General features: G+C 40.4%; 2 protein-coding genes across 2 annotated transcripts in view; one reads left to right on the top strand and one right to left on the bottom strand.

The window, feature by feature from the left end:
• The window catches only part of LOC126298054 (soluble scavenger receptor cysteine-rich domain-containing protein SSC5D-like), a 113,580-nt gene extending 97,048 nt beyond the window's left edge, over positions 1-16,532 (bottom strand). Inside the window, exon 1 of the mRNA XM_049989373.1 lies at positions 15,325-16,532. Coding sequence (XP_049845330.1) covers positions 15,325-16,532 — 1,208 coding nt within the window. The remainder of the gene's footprint in view (positions 1-15,324) is intronic.
• LOC126298053 (WAG22 antigen-like) lies at positions 16,531-18,663 on the top strand. The gene has a single exon (XM_049989372.1). The coding sequence runs from the start codon at positions 16,531-16,533 to the stop codon at positions 18,661-18,663; it is 2,133 nt and encodes a 710-aa protein (XP_049845329.1).
• The last annotated feature ends 7,031 nt before the right edge of the window (positions 18,664-25,694 follow it).

Raw genomic sequence — 25,694 nt, 5'->3', positions numbered from 1 at the left:
TGAACTAGATATAAGCCAGTTGCATACTGTTTGGTAAACATGATTCAGCACTGTTTAATATATTCATTGCAACCTCCTTTCAACAGTGCTTAAGAAATGCATAATAACTATTTGACATTGCATTTAGACGGTATTATTTTATTGTCACAAACTATTACATTGGTGCATAAGTTTGTAGTGTTTTCGATTTGTGTGTTAGTATTCCAGTTGATATGGGCTGATTTATTGATTACATATTTTTATTTGTGGTTCACTGTTCCTGCTTGAGATTACATATTGTCATTTGGAGAAAGTGAGTTGAGCTGTGGCTGCTAGAAAATGAAGAGCTAAGTGGAAAAATACAAACGTTTACGACATATCCTTCTGTTTTCTGTTGGAGGGGTGACATCAGTGGAGGTAGCCAGAAACACTTGCACCATGTATGGGGATAATACCATTGGACAGAGCATGGCAAGAAAATGGTTTTTTCCTTTTAGGGAGAATTATTTTGACATTAATGACTCTCCACGTTTAGGAAGACCTTCAGGGTTTGATAATGATTATTTAAACACTTTAATTCACAATGATCTATGTCAGTGTTCTCAAGAACTGGAAAATGTGAACTGTGATCATTCCACCATGATACAACAATTGCAGGCAATTTGGAAGGTACAAAAATTGGGTGTACAGGTACCACATGCTCTAAGACAAAATGTCAAACATCAGTGAGTGGCCATACGTGCATCTCTGCTTGCTTGTCATCAATTGGCTCATGAACAACACTGACCATTCCTCTCCTGTATAACTGCTGGTGACGCAATGGTGTCTGTATACAAACATAAGGAAAAGAAAGTAATAGTTGACTCTTAAAAAAGCAGCAACTCCCCATAACAAGGACTGGGTGTATTCACAAAAAAACATGTTATGCATCTGGCTGAACAACAAATGTGTGGTATACTACAAACAGCTTTCCTGAAATTGAACCATCACTGCTGACATTTATTGTCAACAGCTGAGATGCCTTGCAGATGCAATAAAAGAACAACGACCACGAAGACTGCATGAAGTGATGCTACTTCACAATAACACCTTCCTACATTCCGCTATACTGAAAAAAAGGAAAAAAAAAACACTTTACAGGAGTTGGGTTGGAAACTCTTTCCACACTCATCTCATTCATCTAACCTTGCACTGTCAGATTTTCACCAGTCCATTCTCTATCAAAGAACCTTCGATGAACTTTGTTTCATTCCAAAAATGTGCTCTGACCATGGCTCAATTAATTCTTTGCCTCAAAACTATGTGACTTCTACATTTGCAGAATCTAAAAGTTACCTCATCATTGGCACACTGTTGTATTTAGAGAACACAAATATATTATTGAGGTCTAAATTCTCTGTTATTGTTATCTGTTGTGTTTATGAAACTTACAGAAAGATGCCACAAACTTATGCACTGACCTAATAAAATAGGCCATTTACAGCTTTCCTGCCGATTCACATATAGTAAGAGATGCTATTTACGTACACTAATTATTCAGTCAGGAAGCACAGGAAGTGTGTGTGTGTGTGTGTGTGTGTGTGTGTGTGTGTGTGTGTGTGTGAGAGAGAGAGAGAGAGAGAGAGAGAGAGAGAGAGAGAGAGAGAGAGAGAGAGAAATGTGCGGCGAGCCTAGACAGGAACTGTTCAATCACTAAATAATTACAGTGGAGCTATTACTGCTGCAAACAGAGTTGGAAGGTATCAGTGAGATAAAACTGAAGCAATTGGTACTTTGTCGAAGTGACAAATGTGATGTAACCAGCTCCAACAGTGACATTGAACTATCACGGCTGTCCAGTATCAGCATCTAGCTCCGGTCCTCACCACAAGTGGTGTCACAATTTGCAAGCAGTCACTGGAAGTGGCACTCTAAGAGGAAGATACCAACCCGCAACACAAGTTGGGTAACTCGGTGGGATCCCATGACCACCGACTGTGCATGAAAGGGAAGCAATGGTTGGGAAGGGAGTGAGACAGGGTTGAAGCCTATCCCCGATGTTATTCAATCTGTGTATTGACTAAGCAGTAAAGAAAACAAAAGAAAAATTTGGAGTAGGAATTAAAATCCATGGAGAAGAAATAAAAACTTTGAGGTTTGATGATGACGTAATTCTGTCAGAGACAGGAAAGGACCTGGACGAGCAGCTGAACAGAATGGACAGTGTCTTGAAAGGAGGATATAAGATGAATGTCAACAAAAGCAAAACGAGGATAATTGAATGTAGTTGAATTAAATTGGGTGATGCTGAGGGAATTAGATTAGGAAATGAGACGCTTAAAGTACTAAATGAGTTTGCTATTTGGGGAGCAAAAGAAGTGATGATGGTCGAAGTAGAGAGGATATAAAATGTAGACTGGCAATGGCAAGGAAAGTGTTTGTGAAGAAGAGAAATTTGTTAACATCGAGTATAGAGTTAAGCGTCAGGTAGTCGTTTCTGGAAGTATTTGTATGGAGTGTGGCCATGTATGGAAGAGAAACATGGACGATATATAGTTAGGACAAAAAGAGAATAGAAGCTTTCGAAATGTGATGCTACAGAAGAATGCCGAAGATTAGATGGATTTATCACATAACTAATGAGGAGGTATTGAACAGAATTAGGGAGAAGATAAATTTATGGCACACCTCCACTAGAAGAAGGGATCAGTTGATAGGACATGTTCTGAGGCATCAAGGGTGTTGTGGTTGGCAGGAGAGTCAACCGTGTTTTTCTAAAGGAGGCCGAAATGCACGTGTCTCAGCTCACGCAGTCTGGCGTGTGTCTGGAACATGACACGGGAATTAGAATTGAGAAAAACGGTGGCATACTTAATTTTAATCCATTAATGGAGAACGTCGCTCTTTATGGTACATGATTCACAATATCAATATTATGGATACTGGCACCTTGCTAGGTCATAGCAAATAACGTAGCTGAAGGCTATGCTAACTATCATCTCGGCAAATGAGAGCATAGAAGTCAGTGGTCAGTGAACCATCACTAGCAAAGTCGGCTGTACAACTGGTTCGAGTGCTAGGAAGTCTCTCTAGACCTGCCGTACGGCGGCGCTCAGTCTGCAATCACTGATAGTGGCGACAAGCGGGTCCGACATATCCTACCGGACGGCGGCCGATTTAAAGGCTACCACCTAGCAAGTGTGGTGTCTGGCGGTGACATCACAAAGGGATCACCAGTTTAGCATTGGAGGGCAGTGTGGAGGGTAAAAATGAAAAAGGTAGACCAAGAGATGAATACACTAAGCAGATTCAGAAGGATGTAGGTTGCAGTAGGTACTGGGAGATGAAGAAGCTTGCACAGGATAGAGTAGCATGGAGAGCTGCATCAAACCAGTCTCTGGACTGAAGACCAGAACAACAACATCTTTCCTTCCCACTTTTCCCCATCTTGCCTTGCTTCTTTCTGCACAAACTTCACATCTCTTCTGAGGCCATTATGACTATTAAAAAGCTGGAATTAATTTAGGGAACTGTCTTCCAAAGAATCTATTTACAAGTAACACGTTTTTGGTGGAAGTTGATTCAACAGGGCCACCTTTGTTCACCAATACCTCTGCCAGATCAGTAATAAACTCAGTAAGATGTTTATTGGTAGGGCTTGACTTTTTATATTAAACATATAAATTTATGACCATTATCATGCAAAGATGGGAAAAAAAATTATTTCTTCCTTTTGTTTCCTCTCAAAACTGTAGTGCCCAATTTGCTGGTCACTGCTGTCGACACCTGCCTTGTTTTTATTGTAATCCAAAATACAATCAGGTTTCATTTTCTCTATAATGCCAAACTTTGTTCTGACATTGACATTAGATATGCTGTCATTTTGTTTTGTTGTCAAAATAAACATATCCCTAGTGTATCTCCATTTGACAAATAGCAAATGGTCTCATATGCGTAATGAAACTTAACTTTTTCTCCAGTCTTTGGGCTACCAGATCTTTAGGTAGTCCTTTTTTATTTTCGATTACTGTACCCACTGTGCCTTGGTTTCTTTCCATAATTGATAAGTAGATTAGGGCTAATGTATAAATGATCATTTGCATAGAGTATGGCCTTTCCATAGAAACTTTCACACAATCTGTTTACTACATGAAAAATGCTGTTATTGGCATTTGCATGACTACCAGGATATATTTCATTTTTCAAAATATATCCACTTTCACATGACATTAAAAGTTTATGCCATATTTGTTAGGCTTATTTTTCATGTAGGACTTGAAACTAAGTCTGCCATGAAATGGGCCAATTACTTCATCTAAAGTAAAATTTCCATCTGGTTTGTACATTCTTTCACATTTGCCATTAATATATCAAAGGTCAGTCTTACCCTGTGAATAGGATTGTGTGGTTCTCGATTTTTTAAAATTAAAGTTCCATTATCTATGAGACATAAAATTCACAGAATTGGCTGAAAACAATCTCTTGATATATACCTTCCTACAAAGGAAGTCTGCAGAACAGAATTCGTAGAAAAATGATTGGTCAATTTCCATTTTCTAACAAGGCACACATGTAAAACCACACCAAAAACTTATACAGTTCACAGAGTTTCACAGTACTCCACTTATGCCAAACTGAGAGCTGCTTCAGGTTGCCTCTAGCATTTAGGTTTCCAGTAATTGTTCTAGCATACCTATTTGTCTCTCATTTTTGCAGCTTCAGCAGTTCATCTGAAAAGAAGGTTAACAAACATACAAGAGTTCTGCTCAATCTAAATTTGAATTCCATGCGATTCTCCAAGAACTAGAAGCTGTGAAGCAGTAATGCCATCATCTGTCCACTGACCATCTGAAAGAAGCAGATTGATATGTTGAGAAGGATGTATCTCTGATATATTATCAGCGGCAGCAGTTTTATCTTGAGGTCTCCCTGACACTTCATCATTAGAAATGCCTTCTTCTGCAGCATAAATCATACAAATTAGCTTTCAGGTGTACAATGCACTTATTGAAAAATCAATAGCTTACCATTACTATTTTCGAAACAAGAAATTTGTTCATCGAGCTCTGAGTCACTATCATTCAACAAAAACTCTCTCACATAATTAAATAAGACCATCTTGAAGACGAACACAAAGTGTGAAACCGACAACATAGACAACAATCAAGACCCTGTACTCTGTGTGGGACCTAGTGAGGTGTTCCACTTGGTAACAAGATGAATCGGAATGCTCCAAAGTAAGTAACATTCCTTTCCCACCAGTACAAGTGACAGGAGCTGCCAACTGTATTTTTTGCATGGTATTACAAGCGTCATAGACTATCCTTATACAGACAACAGACATAAAACAAATGGAATACGTTTACAAATGTGAGAAATGAGCCATGTGGGTCCTGCGTTGCTCATCTTTTTGGAGTAAATCTGTGGAACATAGGAGCTATTTTACTCGCCTCTAAAATGTTAATCTCCTTTGTCATTAGCCACATTTCTCTAGTCACAAAAATCAGTGAACATAACACTAGGACCAAAAACAATCTCTACAAAGAAGTCAAAAAGGTTTATCATTAGCACAGAAAGGAACCATATACATGTGTACAATGTGTACACATGTATTCAGCAACCTACCAGAGCACATTAAATGTCATTTTGACATTGTAGTAGAGTTTATGATTGTATTAAAGAACTTTTTATCATGCAAGTCCTCCTACCACATTGGCACAAATTTTCAAAATTCACTAATACATAGTACATCTATAACTAACACAGCTGATGCCACGATACTCACAACCACAGACTTTACTTCAAATTAATAACTAATATTAAATGGTACTTGAACAACGTTGTTTTGCTCTGCAAAAGGACTACATGGCTGATAGGAGAAAATCATTCTAGGAAATTTTGTGTGAATAATATGGAAACATTTATGTATATGAGACAAGATCATTGTTGAGCTGCAGACATGTAAGTAGAAAACAACAACTTGCTAAGTACTCAGAAGAAAAAAGCAAAAAGGGGAGAATTTCTACAATAACACTAATCAAACAAGGTAACTGTCTGATGTGTCAAATTCAAACATGCTCTACTTTTTTGTCTCTTGCAATTAACATAATGTAAAAATCAGCATGCCAAATTTTTAACTACCAATTCATACCAGAAAGGACCAGCACAAGGAGGTTGGGGATAATTCCCACCCCCACTCCTTGCAGAGTAAGTAGAAGTACGTAATGGGTAGATGCAGATGATAGATTTAGATGGTATTAGGCAGCTAATACCTCAGATAGCATGATGAGCATGAATGAAAATATTCTGCAGTCTTACTGGGCAATTAAAAGAAAATTATTCAAGGCTGAGTTATAAACAGGAGCTAACACTTTTTGCAAGTTTCTTTTAATTGCTGTAATACATCATTCTCCGCAAAAGATAAAGCTTAAAAATATTTTGAATTTTGAATCTCCCTGTGCAGGTGATGGAGAACTCAGAAAATGTTTAGCTGCTTACTGCAGAGAGCTACAACGTTTACTAACTAAAGCAGTCAACAGAAAACACATGCAAAGATTATCTGAACTGTGAAACAATGGTTGAACTTTTAGGTGAAATTTTAAATAATTAATAAACAAGTGAGAAAACAGTTTAACTTACTTAGTGCAAATCTTTCAACAAAAAAGCAACACAAGAGAATTATATTCCTGAAGCAACTTCAACTGATATGCTAAATCTAACAACCAATTATTTCCAAAAGAAAAGTTAGAAACTAATCATGTCCTATCAGTTGAAAAAAAAATGACTGCATATTGGTTAAACAAAGGTGACAAATGTTCACATGTCAGTATTCGTCAAAAGATTTCATTTTGGGCCGTGTAAATGCAAACAGTGTTCCGAGAAAAACAAAGTTGCAATGTTAAATTTGAGATATGTGACATTTTTTTCTACAGACAGACAAAAATCATTTAGTGTTACTGATGTTATCCTGTATGACTGGGCTCTAGCTGCAGCGAACAATAAAACTCCAATAGACATTCCACCTTCTCCAGGTCTGATAACACACTTTAAGATATCACGCAAGTCTGTGTCTAGGAAAATAATTCTGATAAATAAATGTGCACCAAACCAATGTCCTGCAAGGGAGATAAGGTACAGAATGAATTGTTCAATATACGTACATACATCCCCCTGCATATAAAGGCTGTCAGGTATATTGGATTAGGCAGGATTATTCCGAATTTCCAGTTGCCAGCCCAACTCTTGATTAAACCTTGTCAGGAAAGGAAAAAAATCACAATCACACGAAAATGGACAATAACCCATATATTATGGTCTCCACTTTAAATTGTTCAGCATAGGTTTAAAACTGAGATGCAATCTTGTAAAAGTTACTGGAACTTAAAATTCTGCTTTTAGTTTTAGTCAGTGAGCAACGTTTGCAAAATGGACTCAAAAGCCAATGTTTTTGGGCAGCAATTCAGAATATGCTCATAACAGTGCTTAGTCATAATCTGCAAAAACAAATAAGTAGTGTTGTGCAGTTTCCTTTGTGAACCATTTTTACAAATACGGACTCAACATTAGACAGCAAAATAAAAGAAATGTCAGTGCTGAAAAAGAAACAAAAATTGAAAACTTCGTTCCCTAGTGCAGGGTGAAAAGTTTACTCATGGTTGTGAAAAGGTAAAATTATCGTAATGTTCACTGTACTGTGAGCTCCTCATATGTCTGTGTTTCTCATGGAGGTGAAAATGACGTAAAAAACGCAAACACTGCAACACACAGAAGTTCTATTCAATAGTCAGCCTTGAAAATGCAAATGAAGGTAAGTTCTCTTTTTACCTCCCATGGTAACCAGAAGCCCAGAAAAAGAAAAAGTAATAGCTGCAGAAGCATCCTTTGTGTTGCACTCAATTCAACATAGCCATGGTTATGTTTCTGGGGCTGCTGCAACAGTTTTCTCCCACATTTGATTCTAAATTGAAAAATATCAGAAAAAATATAAAAGTGGAAACAGAGGCAAAGAAAATGCCTTTGACAGTACTGGATCCATATTCAATAGAGCAAACAATTAAGCAGTTGGACAATTCTGTTTCTTTGGATGCATCCAACAAATAACACAGTAAAACCTTTGCACTGGTGGTATGTTACTTTTCTTGTGAAGAACACACCTGTATGTCTAACTCAGTTGCAGCAGAAATAAAAAGTGAGCTTACCAAAGCATCTTAACCACTGAAGATGGTCAGCAATTTTTTTGCTGATAATGCAACCGCTAATTTTGGAAAGAATAAAAGTATATAAGTCAAGCTATGCAAAGTAAATCCAAACTCAACTGCAGAGGTATGTAACTGTCCTCTCTTGAATAACATCAAAAACCAAGCAGCAATTACTTAAAGCTTATTAAGTACTTATTAAGATATATAATGGATTCCACTAATCTACTAAAGGACTTGGTGAACTAAAGGACTTTTTTTGCTTGGATGGGCATTGAATGGTAGGAGATTTTAAACCACATAGCATAGCTGGCTCTCTCGCTCTGGCCCTACATACAGTGAATAATGATAAACTTTAAATCAATCAAATCTTACTTCCTCTCGGAAGAATACACACTAAAGATACTCAGAGATTTTCTTGAAGATGAATTATTTTTTTCCATGCAGGGTGACATCACCGACAGCTGCTGATATTTCGACAGGCACACACACTGTCATTTTCAAGGCAAAACTGCAGCAAGTAAGTGCTGTGCAAAGGAATTTAAAATCACAGTTCTCAGTGCAAATCTGGGGAGACAGGCTCTCTCTCTCTCTCTCTCTCTCTCTCTCTCTCTCTCTCTCTCTCTCTCCCTCTCTCTCTCTCTATCTCTCTCCTCTCTCTCTCTCTCTCTCTGTGTGTGTGTGTGTGTGTGTGTGAAAACTAGCATCATCACAAACCAGAGATGACTCACGTCCAATAACAAACAGATGTGGTAACGTAAACTCTGTCCCTATGTTTTTTGACAAGGGAGAGAGGAGGATTTCATGCAGAATTTAAACAAGACCACCATCTCTAATTACAGTTATTTGCCAATTTAATTTCAACAGCTTCCTTAACAACAATATCCCAGTAGTTGGATGTGCATGCCACAATCCCCAGTTTGTTATATTCCATGGGATAGCCAGTGCTAAGATAAGGTTCTGCAATGACAGATTTCCTCAGCAGTTGTAAGCAGGTGTGATGCTTATGCTCAGTACATCAGTCCTGCACAGATATGAGGCATGTAAAACATTATTTGTCACATTTTGGGGAAATATGTGAAGTATATTTTTCAACCACCATCTAAGATAAGAATCCCTTTTGATTCCAAAAGGATGATTTCAGTTTGCGTAAGACAGGTGTCTACCATATTCCTTGCAGTTGTGGAATGTCATACATTAGTCACATTATCAGGACTGTGGAGGACCGGTGCACGGAGCATAAGCAGCACACATGTGTACAACAGCCGAGGAAATCTGTTATTGCAGAACCTTGTCTTGGCACATCTTGTCTTGGCACAAGCCATCCCATGGCATATAATGACATGGAGATTCTTGCTTGCATGTCCAACTAAAGGGAAACTGTTATTAAGGAAACTGTTGAAATTAAATTGGCAAATAACCTTATAAATAGTGATGGTAGTTTTGTTTGAATTCTGCATGAAATCCTCCTCTCTCCCTTGTCAAAAAACAGAGAGACAGAGGTTATACTACCTCATTTGTTCATAATTAATTTTACTATCAATAACTTCTGACATCAGTCATCCTCTTGTATGTCCATCATTGTGGCTAGAGGTCTGGAGGACTACGGCCATTCACTATTGTAAGAAAATGAAACACATACAGCTGTCCTTAAGGTGCCATTTATTGTGTAGCTACCAGTTTCGGCACTTCAATGTGCCATCTTCAGGCCTTAGTCGATGCTGAAGGGGTTATCATGATCCATATATACGATGCATCAGTGGCCAATGTAACTGGTTAATGCAGACTACCTACAACTGTAATGTCACCTGTCCAACCATCAACTGTATAAACCCTGAAGATGGCGCATTGGAATGCCAAAACTGGCAGCTTGACATCCTAAGGATGGCTGCAAGTGTTTCATTTTCTTACAATCTGACATCTTTGGTTTGTGATGGCACTAGTGTTTACAGTGTGTGTGAGTGTTATCTTTCCAGAGTTTCTCCGAGAACAGAGGTTTTAAATTCCCTTAAACAGCACTTACTTGCTGAAGTTTTGCCTTGAAAATGGTAGGGTGTGCTCCTGTTGAAATATCATCAGTTGTCGATGATGTCACAAGGCTGCATTTTCATAAGTTATTTGAACATTGTATACACCAGGAGAAACTCAGGCCTCACATTATTTTTGGCATATCAGGGCTTCACAATGGACATTGATGGTTATTTCGCATCATTAAATGCAAATCTTCAGTCTGATGATGCACTCATAACAAATCTGACTCTGTGACCCACTTTGTATCTTCTCTGAAACAAAGAAAGGAAAATCATTTTTGGCTCTGTCACACCCTTAGTTATCTTGAAGTCCATATATGATGATCATGTCAAAACATTCAAAAGGGAAGTGGCTTATTACTTGCAGCATAGTACACACTGTCTTGTCAAATGATTTAACTTTGAAGAGAGTGTTTACAAACGTTTCAAACAATTTTCATTAAAAGGGACACAGTGTTCACTTTCGGAAGTCATAGAAGCGATTTCTCGATCTGAACCTCATATAGACGAGGATTTGATGTTCTAATGATATGTGCAATTAAACACCTTTCTCAAGGAAGAAGGGGAGAACTTTTTTGAGCTGAAGTCTGAGAAGTGGGTGAAATTCTTTCATCATTATGAAAACTGTGAAAACCTGTTTGAAGCTGTCTGTTTTGTATTTTATGTACTTTATTTCAATGCTGCTCCGGAAAGAATTTTCAGCCTCTTGATGAACACTTGGGAAGCTGAGAGAAACTGTTTGTCAATGGCTACATTGACTGAATTAATGGTGAAGATGACTTACTCATCTGTTTACCTACAGTTAGGCATTTTCTTGATGGGGAAGAAGGGAAAATCCTACTAAGGAGATTGAAAAGCAAGCAGAATTATCAATAAGGGAAAGTGCAGTGCATTCTTACACTGTATTCTGATTTGTATGTCTATGTGTGTTTTATCCAGACCTCATAAAAAAATCCTGAAAATATTCAGAAAAAACTTTGGAACCCTGCTGCATACATTCATGCTCTATGATAAGTTTGGTGGTATATTTTTAACTATTTGATATGGTTTGCTTTAAGAATCAACCATAGAAATTGGACCATGTGTTCAGAAGTGTATGTTCTGTGCAGAAACATGTTGTGGCAGATTCATCAAAATCTGTAAAAATGGGAAAGGAAAATGTTACCTTTTAATACTTGACCATTTTCATCCAGTTTGTGCACAGCATTGTGCCTTCTAGATTCTTGGTCATGTCATAAAAATCTTGTATCACTTACAGCCACAGTTTAAACTCACTGACCAAGAAGTACAGGCAATTGAGATTGCACTTAGTACAACAAATGTACCTCAGCTGTGGCATTTTGCAGATCGTTGGCAGAGTAAATTATTACTGACAAATCACAAAAATGTCCTGTACATTCTTTTTTACACTGCAGTCACTAGTAAACTTTCAGGTTTTCTATTGTAAGTTTAAAAATTCTAATTTTTATTTGGAACATTTGTCAAAATATACGGATATTAGGACAGTGTATTTCTAACTCTGGTCTAGTTGAGGTCGGTCCACAATATATAAGACTGTCACATGTTGACCTGATTGCATGATAATGATGCACAAAATGTACATGTTTGGAATAGTGTATCAAAATATTTTACAATTTTTCTTTCAATAGGTTCAAGGCATGAATGTTGAGATGTTACACCTCTAGTACTTATTGTGTGCATTTCCTATATATTTAGAAAGAATACTATGCATAAAATAATAAGTGATCTATTACTCTGCCTTGCAAGCCACTGAAACAAATGGCAAGAAAGTTTATCATCTACAGGTCACATTCATACTTTATGATTTATTCATATTTATTTTGAATTATCATCTTCTAGTTATTTGTGTTTTAATTAGTGTAGCCTTTTTAACTTTATAACAATGAAAAGATTTTAGGTTGTGTTAGAATTCAAAAAGATCCTAATGAGGTAGGTCTTGTTGGTACTCCTCAACATTATTGTGATGCAATTATATCTGCTGTGGCATTTTGCAGATTCCAGTTATGTCAAATTATTTGCTTTATTATTTTTCTCCTGTTTTGCTTTAATAACTTCTTTGGCTATCTGGGTATTTTTTCCTTATTTAACTTACATATGTTTTTTTTCTATGAATAGTTATTTTTTATGTCATGCTAGATTAAGTGTGTATGTTGAAAGAACTAAAAATTTTTCAGTGCAAATCAGGATATTATTTAACAGAAATAATTTTATTCAATTTTTTGTCTGAGTATATTTTGCATAACTAATATTGCACATTATAGTTTAATTGTAATAGAGGTGGGTTATGAAATATTAGGTTAAATTAATTAAAGTGAGTTTGGTTTATTATTTCTCTTGTTTCACATCATATCAAAATTTTAGTATTTATTTACTTTCTCAACTTAGGTAGATTTACAATAAATTTATAGTTAATGTATCACAATTATTGTTGAGTTAATTGTTTCCTAAGGTACCTAGTTTCTTAAGGAAAAAATACTTTTAAACTTAATTGGCTTTGTCCAGGTGTTAGACTTAAATGTTTGTAATAATATTGAAATTAGTATATTTTGTTTTTAGTATTTGTCATTGTTAATTTGTTAAAGGAAATGGCAAATTTGGTTTCTGCATGTTTATCAGAAACGTGATCTTGAGACTATTTTGAAGTCTGGCCTGCTCACAGAGAAAATTTTAAAGAGCTATAGTGTTTTCAATGTGCAAAGGCAGCATAATCAGTAATCTCTTAATTAGTGGTTGAAATAAAAGGCTTGACGAGAAACCACCCTGATTAATTTTGGAATTTAACTGTTAACTCAAAAGTTTAATTTTGTCTTTAGGACAAAAAGATCCTATAGAGCTTGACATTTTACTTTTTATGTAGTTTTTAGTTGGTCTCTCTATATTTGATGATAATGTTTTGTTTGAGTGACATGAAGGATAATTTATCATGACCCATAATTTATGATCACAATATTTAGTTACCTTAGGGATAACAGTGTAATTGTTTTTGAGAGCTCATATTGGCAAACCAGACTGCACACTCAGTGTTGGATTGAAAACAACTTTCAATGTAGGAATGTCTGTTTGACCTTTAAAATCTTACATGATCTGAGTCCAGAGCAGCAGGAGCAAGGCATAAGTGTTGACATGTTATATATAAAATAATTATCAATGTAGTGTGATTCTTGAGTTTCTCCCGGCGTATTTGATAATCAAAATATCCACGGGTGTACTGCCGGTCTATAGTGTCCAACGGGCACAATATTTCGGCGATCAAACATGTCGCCATCATCAGGTGATGATGGCGACATGTTTGATCGCCGAAATATTGTGCCCGTTGGACACTATAGACCGGCAGTACATCCGTGGATATTTTGATTATCAATGTAGTGCTTTGCCTTGCAAAACACTGTAACATCATGAGAAAAAAAAATGTAGCTTCACTGATGAGAGAATTCAAGGTATGAACACGCACCTATAAGTAAATACCTGGGCAACACATTTCCCTGCAACTAAATGAAATAAATTAATAGATAAAACTTTTAACATGAGGTCAGACTTTTCCGTTAGTTCACTCTGAAGAAGAGTATATTAAAATACGTCATTATAGTACAAATTACCACAGAAAAATGGATGCTTACATAAAATCACAAGCAACACGAGAGGATAAGTGGAGGTGAAAAGATTGAACAAAACTATCTTGACCTCTGGTAATAAAATCAGTGTTGGATGCCACACATGAACAAACACAAACTGACAAGTAATTAAGTTCATACAACTATGATTGATAAATGGAACATCAACATTATTGATGGAAAATATTTAATTAAAACTACTGATTATCAGACAACTCATAACAATACGCAGGAAAATTCTTTTATAATGAAGTTTAGTAAATATCATGACACTAAAGATTTTCTTAAAAAAAACAATGCAAAGAATATATGTATGAAACAAAATCATTATTCAGGGTGGTCAAAAAGAGTCTGAAAAACTTGAAAATGTTGCAGTGTAGCTTGTGCTGCGAAATAATAATTAAGAACAACTGTGCCATTTCTGAGATAATAGCACTGAAGTTAGGAAATCAGGCCATTACAAATGCAATGCAGTCCGCCACAGATGGTGTCACCAAATGTGTTCTTTGTTTGGTTTCCTAAAAGAGAACAAGACAGTGAAACAAAAATTGGACATGGAACGGTAGTCTCATAAGCAATCATCTGCACTACGAGGACAACTGATACTATTGTATCTGTAGAGCCACTTGAATTTATACATGCAACAGCCTGATTCCCAAACTTCAATGCTAATTGACTCAGACACAGTGCAAGGTATAGAACTTTTACTTTAACAATTACTTCTCAGAACAACCTACATTGTAACAACCTTACCAGCTTTTCGTACTGATTCTGACCACCCTGTGTGAGCATGAATGAAAACACACAAAAACAAAAGTGAATTTGGTAATCAATTAAATCCAGAAAATTCTGCAACAAGCTATTTCAATTAATCAGTCTTATTTGGATCAAACTTCTAATGTTCCATGTAACACACTGGTTTTTCCATCCTACACTATTTACAAGTACAACGATTAATCATCTGTGAGATTGTTCATAACAAGCACCAAATCTTATACTTCCATGGACAATTCAGAACAGAAAATACTAACTAATAATTTACAGCCTTCACATCACATATATCTGTCAAAATCACAGCACCAAAACGCCAAATGCAACGGAAATGAATTTAATGTCACATATTACATGCATGCCAATACAGACAATTAGATTTACATAAAGAGCTGTACACGATGTGGCTTTGTGGACTCAGTATGAGCTGAAGCACTCATCCTGACTACTGACAGCATCCAAATGCTGTGGCATGAAGTCAAAGTGTGGCTGGTTACATTTCTTGAGGATCTTCCCACATGCTGTTTGTATGCTGGTCAACAAAGCATCGGCACTGGTCACTGCAGAAAAAAGCGAAAGAGAACAAGAAGGCAGAGTAGGAGCAGCAGAAGGTAGTACATTCTGCAATTCAACAATCTGTGGGCAATGTCCATATACTCAGCACGGGTGACACTGTTGGTGTGCTTGGCACTGGTAACAGTGTTGACACACCTAGCACGGACATGAGAGTTGACGCACCTGGCACGGGTGACAGTTTTGGTGCACTTGGCCCGAGTGACAGCGCTGTCACGCTTGGCACGAGTGACTGTGCAGGTGCTCTCTGTGTGGGCAACTGTACTGGTGGGCTCAGTGCGGATGCGCTTAGTGCGCTTAGTGCGAGCGCGAGGTTTGGTGCGCTTAGTGCGGACAACAGTGTTGGCACGCATAGCATGGCCGACAGCATTGATATGCTTACTGTGGGCGACTGCGTTGACCCACTCTGCACAGGCGACAGCACTGGCATACTCGGCACGGGCGACAGCATCGGTATGGGTGACAGTATTGGCACGGGTGACACCAGTGTCACACTTGGCGTGCTCGGTGCAGGAAACAGTGGTAGCGGACAATGCAGGTGACATCATTGGCGCACACGGCAGGGGAGACAGTCCTGGTGCGGGTGACAGTGTTGGCGCACTCAGCATGGGCGACAGTGATGGCATGCTCGGTGAATGTGACAGCATTGACACACTCTTCACGGGCGACAGTCTCGGCATGCTCAGTGCAGGTGACAGTGTCGGTGCGCTCACCATGGGTGACAGTGATGGCATGCTCGGTGAATGTGACAGCATTGACACACTCATCACGGGCGACAGTCTCGGCATGCTCAGTGCAGGCGACAGTGTCGGTGCGCTCACCATGGGTGACAGTGTCGGTGCACTTAAAGTGGATGACTGAGATGCTGTACTCACTGAGGGCGACAGTGGCAGGGCCCTCAGTGTGGGCGACAATGACGGTGTGCTCAACACGAGCGGAAGTGACGGTTCAGGCGACAGCCTCAACACTGGAGACAGCGAGGGCACTGGAGACAGCGATGGCTCTGGAGACAGTGACCGCTCTGGAGACAGCGACATCTCTGGAGATAGCGACGGCACTGAAGACAGCGATGGCTCTGGAGACAGCGACGGCTCTGGAGAGAGCGACGGCACTGAAGACAGCGACGGCTCTGGAGACTGCGACGGCTCTGGAGAAAGGGATGGCACTGAAGAAAGTGATGGCACTGGAGACATCGATGGCACTGGAGACAGCTTTGTCACACTTGGCAAGGTTGACAACATTGGCGAGGACGACACAATCAGTGTGCTCGGCACGGTTGATAGCGTTGGTGTGCTTGGTGCGGGCGACTCTGTTGGCGTGTTCGGTGTGGACAACTCTATTGGCATGCTCGGTGCAGACACAACCGTCGGCATGCTCGGTGCTGGCGACACTTTTGGCATGATCGGCGTGGGAGTCTCTGCTGGCATGCTCAGCACGGGCGACTCCGTTGACATGCTCAGTGGGGGCAACTTAGTGGGCATGCTTGGAGCGGGTGACGGTGCTGGTGAGTGTGGTGCGAGCGACTGCGGTGGAGCACTAGGCATGGGTGACTCCGTTGGCATCCTCAGCGTGGCCAACTCAGTAGGCACGCTTGGAGCGGGCGACTGTGCTGGAGAGTATGGTGCGAGCGACTGCGGTGGAGCACTTGGTACGGGTGACTCCATTGGCATGCTCAGCGGTGGCAACTCAGTAGGCACACTTGGAGCGGGTGACTGTGCTGGCGAGTGCGGTGGAGCACTTGGCACGGGTGACTCCGTTGGCATGCCCAGTGGGAACAACTCAGTAAGCACGCTTGGAGCGGGCGACTGTGCTGGCGAGTGCGGTGGAGCACTTGGCACGGGTGACTCCGTTGGCATGCCCAGTGTGAACAACTCAGTAGGCACGCTTGAAGTGGGCGACTCTGCTGGCGAGTGCGGTGCGAGCGACTGCGGTGGAGCACTTGGCACGGGTGACTCCATTGGCATGCTCAGCGGGGGCAACTCAGTAGGCACACTTGGAGTGGGCGACTGTGCTGGCGAGTACGGTGGAGCACTTGGCACGGGTGACTCCGTTGGCATGCCCAGTGGGAACAACTCAGTAGGCACGCTTGAAGTGGGCGACTCTGCTGGCGAGTGCGGTGCGTGCGACTGCGGTGGAGCACTTGGTACGGGTGACTCCATTGGCATGCTCAGCGGGGGCAACTCAGTAGGCACACTTGGAGCGGGCGACTGTGCTGGCGAGTGCGGTGGAGCACTTGGCACGGGTGACTCCGTTGGCATGCCCAGTGTGAACAACTCAGTAGGCACGCTTGAAGTGGGCGACTCTGCTGGCGAGTGCGGTGCGTGCGACTGCGGTGGAGCACTTGGTACGGGTGACTCCATTGGCATGCTCAGCGGGGGCAACTCAGTAGGCACACTTGGAGCGGGCGACTGTGCTGGCGAGTGCGGTGGAGCACTTGGCACGGGTGACTCCGTTGGCATGCCCAGTGGGAACAACTCAGTAGGCACGCTTGAAGTGGGCGACTCTGCTGGCGAGTGCGGTGCGTGCGACTGCGGTGGAGCACTTGGTACGGGTGACTCCATTGGCATGCTCAGCGGGGGCAACTCAGTAGGCACACTTGGAGCGGGCGACTGTGCTGGCGAGTGCGGTGGAGCACTTGGCACGGGTGACTCCGTTGGCATGCCCAGTGTGGACAACTCAGTAGGCACGCTTGAAGTGGGCGACTCTGCTGGCGAGTGCGGTGCGAGCGACTGCGGTGGAGCACTTGGCACGGGTGACTCCATTGGCATGCTCAGCGGGGGCAACTCAGTAGGCACACTTGGAGCGGGCGACTGTGCTGGCGAGTACGGTGGAGCACTTGGCACGGGTGACTCTGTTGGCATTCCCAGTGTGAACAACTCAGTAGGCACGCTTGGAGTGGGCGACTCTGCTGGCGAGTGCGGTGCGAGCGACTGCGGTGGAGCACTTGGTACGGGTGACTCCATTGGCATGCTCAGCGGGGGCAACTCAGTAGGCACACTTGGAGCGGGCGACTGTGCTGGCGAGTGCGGTGGAGCACTTGGCACGGGTGACTCTGTTGGCATTCCCAGTGTGAACAACTCAGTAGGCACGCTTGGAGCGGGCGACTGTGCTGGCGAGTGCGGTGGAGCACTTGGCACGGGTGACTCCGTTGGCATGCCCAGTGGAAACAACTCAGTAAGCACGCTTGGAGCGGGCGACTGTGCTGGCGAGTGCGGTGGAGCACTTGGCACGGGTGACTCCGTTGGCATGCCCAGTGGGAACAACTCAGTAGGCACGCTTGGAGCGGGCGACTGTGCTGGCGAGTGCGGTGGAGCACTTGGCACGGGTGACTCCGTAGGTATGCTCAGCGGGGGCAACTCAGTAGGCACACTTGGAGCGGGCAACTGTGCTGGCGAGTGCGATGCGAGCGATTGCGGTGGAGCACTTTGCACGGGTGACTGCATTGGTGTGGGTGACTGCATTGCCATACTCGGCACAGGTGATATTTTTAGCACACAGTTTTGATGCACTGGGCCCAGTAAACAAGTTTTAGCATGCAGCACAGGTGACAGTGTTGGTATGCACTGCACGGGCGACAGTACTCGTGTTGCTGCCCTCAATGTGGGTGGGCGACACTGCTGGCACTCTCAGCAGGGGTGGGCGACACTGCTGGCACACACGGTGAAGGCAGGCAACGACAGTGGTGGCACACTTGGTGAGGGCAGGCGATGACACTGGCGGCACCCTCGGTGAGGGCAGGCGACACTGCTGGCACAGTCAGCGAGGACCGGTAACACTGCTGGAAAACACAGCATTCTTTGCTCTAATTTCTGACTTTGGTGAGTACAAGTTGGAAAATTGATTACATTAGGTCTCTATCAACAAATTTCTGTGGGCAAATGTTTTAAAAACTAAGCCTACTAGCAACAGCTTGTATATTGTGAATATATTATTTGAAAATGGTATCAGAATTTTAAATATAACAACTCTACCTTAAGCCCATCTTACTGGGTGTTAAGATTTGCCTAAGTTTGCTAGATGGCGCACTTGGCTGCCAGTTAACAGAAAGGGGTGACAGTTACCTCCGATGCTAAAACTCTCACACAGCATAAGATCAGCTGCAAATTGTATCGTGACTTGCTGCCGGTTGTACAGAAGAAACATGTCCACTTCAAGTGCACTTATTCAGTGAAAACTAGAGTTAGTAGTTGTTTTGGTGCTAAGCCCATGCCAATGAGCAAAGAAAGAAAGAATGAACAGAATCTTGGGTTACAGGGAGAAATATAGAAGAATGTGGGCTCTCTATGCTTCATAGAGAATTGGGGTTAGTTTGCATAAACCTTATTTCAATTAGTAAAGTATCATGGTTTTATTACAACTTGACATTAAAAGTATACCAATAACGACTGTTACACATGATTTCATCTTAATAGGGTACAAGGTCCTTCATCCTTCGCAAATGTTATATAAACAGATTTGCCAATAGTTGAAGAATTGCTTCTTACGGTTTTGCCTCTAATTTTAAACAAAGATATAGTGACGTGTCAGGCACTTATGCTTCTCAAGAAGGTAAGTGAATTATTGCTAACACACATATTCAAAATACAAACTTAATTTTCATTTATCATCTAATTTAGTTTTATTAGAGGGTAATTGTGAGACATGTTTAATAAGCATCTCTAAGCCTGCTGTCATACTGCTTTTTGAGCAATGAGAAACACAAAGATCTAGCTCATTCTACACAAATAGCAAACAGTACACTTTCATGGATGACACTAGAGACTTTGATGGATGTCACAAGTGTGATAGAAGATTTGGCTATAAACGTAAGTCCAAGATAACTACTAATACATTTTTGCTTAGAGTTTCTACTTGTTATGGTACAACAGTGAAATAAAATGTGATATTGTGTCCACACGATCCTGCTGAATGGAAGATATTTAAAGATATGTTCCACAGACTCTGGCAATTCCCTAATCGCATTGGAGCACTTGATGAGATATGTATCAAGTTCAGGCCCATGCATTCCGATTGTTCATCATTCAGAAACTACAAATACAATGACAGTATTGGTCTTTTAGCATTATTGGATGATAGTTATAAATTTTTGTTTATGAATATTGGCAGAAATAGCAGAATGTATGATGGCACAATATTCAGAGACTGTCTCTTCCAAGAGGCAATGGATAGCTTACTAAATTTGCCAAAAAAGTTCCACTCCCAGGTAATGAACATTATGTCCCTAAATGTAAGTGGCAGGCAATGCTTTGGCATTAAAAGAGAGTGTACAGGAACCATATCCTGAATGGGACATGACACCTGAAAAAAGAACTCCAGAATTTGTAGAGCACTCAAGAACATGCATTTGGCATATTGTCAAACAGAATCTGAATTCTGCTGCACAACATCTCGCTGTTTTCCAAAGCTGAGCTCATTACAAAAGTACGTTCCTTGCTAAATAATTTTCTACTTTCTTGTTTCAGTCCTTTGTCACACTGACAGAGATTAATTTGGCAGCTTCATTTGTCTTCTGATTTCCAAATGAGATGAACATTTCGCTCAACCTCCCCCCCCCCCCTACTCTCTCTCTCTCTCTCTCTCTCTCTCTCTCTCTCTCTCTCTCTCTCTCTCTCTCTGTGTGTGTGTGTGTGTGTGTGTGTGTGTGTGTGTGCGCGCGCGCGCTCGTGAGAGAGAGAGAGAGCGAGAGAGAGATCCAGTGTATGTTGAGAGCCACTATTATGAGATAATCTTTTGTCTTTATGATAGTTATCAGAAAAATATAAATACTAAACATTTATATGTGTCCCGAATTAACAGTTTGCGAAGATTAGTTTGCTCTGAATATATAATAGGTAGTAAGGTACTATACCATTCTTATTAATAGATAAGGCCGGAACTACTGGTGTTTCTTGCAAGTAACTTTGCCTCCCCTGCTGGAAGAAGTGGCATTGATGATTCGAAGGGTTATGTGGTTGCTACATGATGGTGCTCTAGCCCACTTTGCCTTTAATATCTGGACACATCTCAGTCGTGTCTTTCCTGGTCGATGGATCGGGCAAGGGGGTCCAGTTGCACAGTCTGCTCAATTGTCGGATCTCAACCTATGTGATTTCTGGTTATGGGGCCATCTCAAAAGTATCATGTATGTAGAGTCCATTGCAGAAGTGGAGACACAGGAGTAGTGTATTCCTGCTTCCTTGGCAATTTGCATCCTCGCCGATGTATGTGTGAGACAGAACATGCTTCAGCAAGTAGAAGCACACATTGAGGCACATGGAAACCATTTTCAACACATACTGTAACAGTGTCTGCATGGTACTGGACTGCAGTCTCTGTAACAATGTATGACTGAATATATGGTCTCTAGCATGGAAAGCCTGCATTTCTGGACATAAGTTCATTAGACATTTTTGTTCCATATCCTCTCATTGATCAATCCCTAGATTTTGTACACCCAGTATATATACACATGAATATGAGGTTACAACAGATACTCAGCTGTGGCCTCGATGAAGGAAGCATGTTTTAGGAAAATGAGTGTAAATCTAAACCAGAATGGCCAGACAGGGCACGCACCATCCACCCGAATATGGGCCTGTGTCTTACTAGCTGTACTGCCTCATATGGTTGGCTCCTATTGTACAATTTTATTTTGATTTACATACAATTTGTTCCAGATAACTTACAATAAAAACACAGTTTTGTTCTTCATTACCGAAAACATCAAGCACACCCGCTGGTGACTCCAGAACCAAAAACTCACTGTTATAACCCTTGCACAACTGCCAAACAGACCGGTAAACACACTACTATTCCCCAAGTTTGTCTCAATGTCCTGAGTCAGTATCCCAACATGATGGGTGAGATGTTGGTGTCAGGAGAATGACAAGACATCAATATCTGCACTGTAGATCTTGGCACATGCTTTTCTTGGAAAAGCATTACAGTTTTGAAATGTGAGTATTGTAACTAACCCCTTCCTTTATTAACCATTAATTCTGAATCCTCTAGGTAATCTTTCTGTATTATGCATTACTCATAGAGAACATTTTAGCTCCATTTTAAATAGATGTGTTTTAGTAATCTTTTTAATCTCTTTGGGCAATTTCTTTTACAATTTTATCCAATATTCTGTTTTCCATTTTTCCTTGGTAAACATAAATACATGCTGGCCCTTGTTCTGTCATTGTTTTTCTGGTTGCTGTTGTTTTTCATGATATGCACACCATAGATGGATAAATGTACTCACCTCGTGCAGTAAGGATATCCAGTTTTTCAAACAGTTCCACACAGTCAGAGTACCTAACTACCCTCCTAAATTAACCATACATGTGCTGAACTACATATTCCATACAAACTTAAATTCTCTAATGAAGTATTATGACAGACCAATAAGTCACAGAAGATTCCAACTAGTATCATGTCATCTCTTACGGATTTTTTGTGCTTGGTAAATGTATATATTATCTGCCTCAGAAGTGGCCCTTTTGGAAGTCAAACTATGATTGGATAAATATCCTATGCCTACACTTGTGGGATGTCATCCCTGAAGTACACTCCTCAAAACTTTGGGAAATTGTGTAAAAAGTGGCACTGGATGGTTGTTATTGTTACCTGTGTAGTCACTTGTCTTATAGAGAGGCTTAACAATGGCATATTTTATTTTTTTCTGGTAAAATATCAAGATTTAATAATGCTTCACAGATGTAACCAAGAAAATGACATATCAGAGAGTAAAGCTTTTATGCAATATGTATACAATATTAGAGGGCCTTTGCTAATATGGTCACGATGATCTTTCTTTCAGTTTGGGATGAGATATCACATTTTATATCACTACATGTCCTCTGTCCTGTTTACTTTCCCTTCTGAACTGCTATATTTACCCAATTATAGGACTTTTCTTTCCGAAATTCACCATTCAAAAATATGAGGTCATCTTACATTCACAGATTAAACTACTGCTGCAGGGGTCAACATTTTTACATTAGTTAATAGATGAATGTAGGGGACGCATTTACAGGTAAAGGTCATGTGCATATTTATTTTGAAGAACGTGGAAGGGTAGGGCTGGGCAAAAGATACTGGCATTCAAACAGGCTCGAGATTTCCCAATACACTGAAGTGCTCAATACAATATTGGCCTTGCTAGAACAGTAGCAACATTTGACACATGTGTCACATGTGAAAGGGATATGCAAGGAACTATGAAGTAACTACTACAACAATCTACTGCTCTTTCTTAAATGTTGACAATTTTGTGAAACACAGGAGGAAACAGTGTCAAATACTGTTGTCTTAAAAACTCTTGTTGTATCTGAATGGGTGTGAAATAAGAGTTCTCATACATGTATGGATACTGCATACAAACATGTTTGCTGTTTTTTAAGTAAAGGTAACATTCACAGGCAAAAATGTTTGCTTCAAAAACCATTACTTGAGTCTGAACCCAACTCAATATTTTATTTGGTTATGCTAGACTGTAATGATTTACTAAGTGAGTTTGCAAATGAGAAATTAGGTCACTATCTACAAAGCAAAATACATGGTAAAAATGTTACTAGCTTTTAATACACTTTAGAAGATGGTGACATTCAGGTGAAGCAAAAATGAAAATTAATATAGAATTAAATGTGTAACAAATGAATTTGAGCACAATAAACTGAGTGTAACTGTTATCATGAGAATAAATTACAGCGGCAAGAATCATCAAGGAGATAGTACCAACATACGTTATTAGATCACAGGATGAGTGAAAGTTTGGGAATTGAACTGAATCGTGACTCTGCTCTTATTTACGTACTAGCAAATCCACAATGCTTTGCAATTACTAACTATGTATGGGAATGGGATATGTGTCATAATCTCCACCTTCTCCTCGTCCTCCCTCCTCCTTCTGTCCATCACCCCTCCATTCTCTGTCCTCTCCCCTCACTCTTTCTCTGTCCATTTCCTCCATCCCTTCTTTGTTCATTTACTCCTCTCTGATATTGAGCCTTCTTTATTGTTATTGCAAATTTAGATTCTGTAGCAGCATTGTAAACATAAGATGATAAGCCAAAAATATAATTTTTCTGTTTTTTGTGACAACTGCCTGCAAGGAAGAAAACAAAACAGCACACTGTTGTGTATACAATTTTTGTTTAAAAATATGTATAATGAGAAAGAAAACGTATGGTAGAAACAATTATGGTAACAGTTTAAATGTTCTACTGTGGTAGATGAAACAGTGTGAGAAAGGAAAGAAAACCGCCGATATTCACGGCAGAGCAAAGTGCAGCACTTTCTTCCTCTTAGTTGGTTTTAACAGAAAACATGTTACTTGTTGTTTAAAAAAGTATACAGCCTATGTCCATCTGAATATTCATTTGAGTATCATGTAAAAATATCACGTAACTTGGTCAAGAAATTTTATACATTTTTGATATTGTTTCCCCTTTATGTATACTACAAGGCGAATTCGGAAAGGATGGTATGATTTGGTGTGATATGGAAACCACAGTAAAAATTCAACATAGTTTTACACAGATGAGTTAGGCAGTGTCTTTCATGTGTGTGCCGATCGCTTCAAATAGCTCTTTTCAGTTCTGAGCACAAAGTGATCACTTACAAATGCCTAAAACAATAGTGTCTCCCACCAAGTATGTGGATCTGGTGAGAGATTTTGCCTGAAGCTGTGCTGCCCATATACCATAAATGTCATGTGCTGCTTCCTTCAAGACAATTCTCAGCCAAATTCTGCATAAATGAAGACGCTCCTGCAGCATTTTCAATGGGAAGTTTTTAATCACCCACAATACAGTACATAATTAGCTCCCTCCATTGTTCATCTCTGCTCGCATGAACCTCTGGTTACGAAGACAACATTTTGGCACAAACAACAAAAGGCAGACCAGTTTAGAGAATTGGTGGAAAGGACGAGCAGCTGCTTTCTGTGAAGAGGTTACTGGAAAGTTCATCCAACGCCACGATAAATGTCTACTACAGGGCGGCAATTATTTAGAGAGGTAGCTGGAATGTGTGACCAAACGTTCAATAGAGTATCAAGTAAAAATTTGAATTACAAGGGTCGTTCAATGAGTAATGCCCCACATTTTTCTTTCTCAGAACACATTTATTGTTAAGAGTCAGAATCTGGTGATAATACACATCAACAGGTCTTGTCCATGTCCTATTTTTCTATGTAGTCTCCATCACTTTCTACGGCAATACACCAACGTTGTGGCAGAGCATGTATTCTGGTTAACGCTCTTGTCACGTAGGCATAGCCATGTTTTCACTGCATGACACACTCTCATCATCTTCAAAGTGTGTTCCCCAAAGAGAATCTTCAAGCACCAACAATTCAGATGAAATGGCCTTTCTCTGAATCTTGTGGTCTGCAGTGAGCACTCATGGAACCCATCGTGAGCACCTTTTTGAATATCTGACAGTCTCGATAACTGCAGCTGCACTTCCAATGTTGACTGACAACTGTAGAGCCAACTGCCGAGTTGTGATGTGCCGGTCAGCACGAATAATGGCATCCACACGATTCAGCATGTCTGGAGCAGTGG

This window comes from Schistocerca gregaria, chromosome X (genome assembly GCF_023897955.1).
Source record: "Schistocerca gregaria isolate iqSchGreg1 chromosome X, iqSchGreg1.2, whole genome shotgun sequence".
In the NCBI taxonomy this organism is placed as follows: domain Eukaryota; kingdom Metazoa; phylum Arthropoda; class Insecta; order Orthoptera; family Acrididae; genus Schistocerca; species Schistocerca gregaria.
The sequence above is the reverse complement of the archived record's forward strand: the minus strand, read 5'-3'. Positions and strand labels throughout refer to the sequence as shown.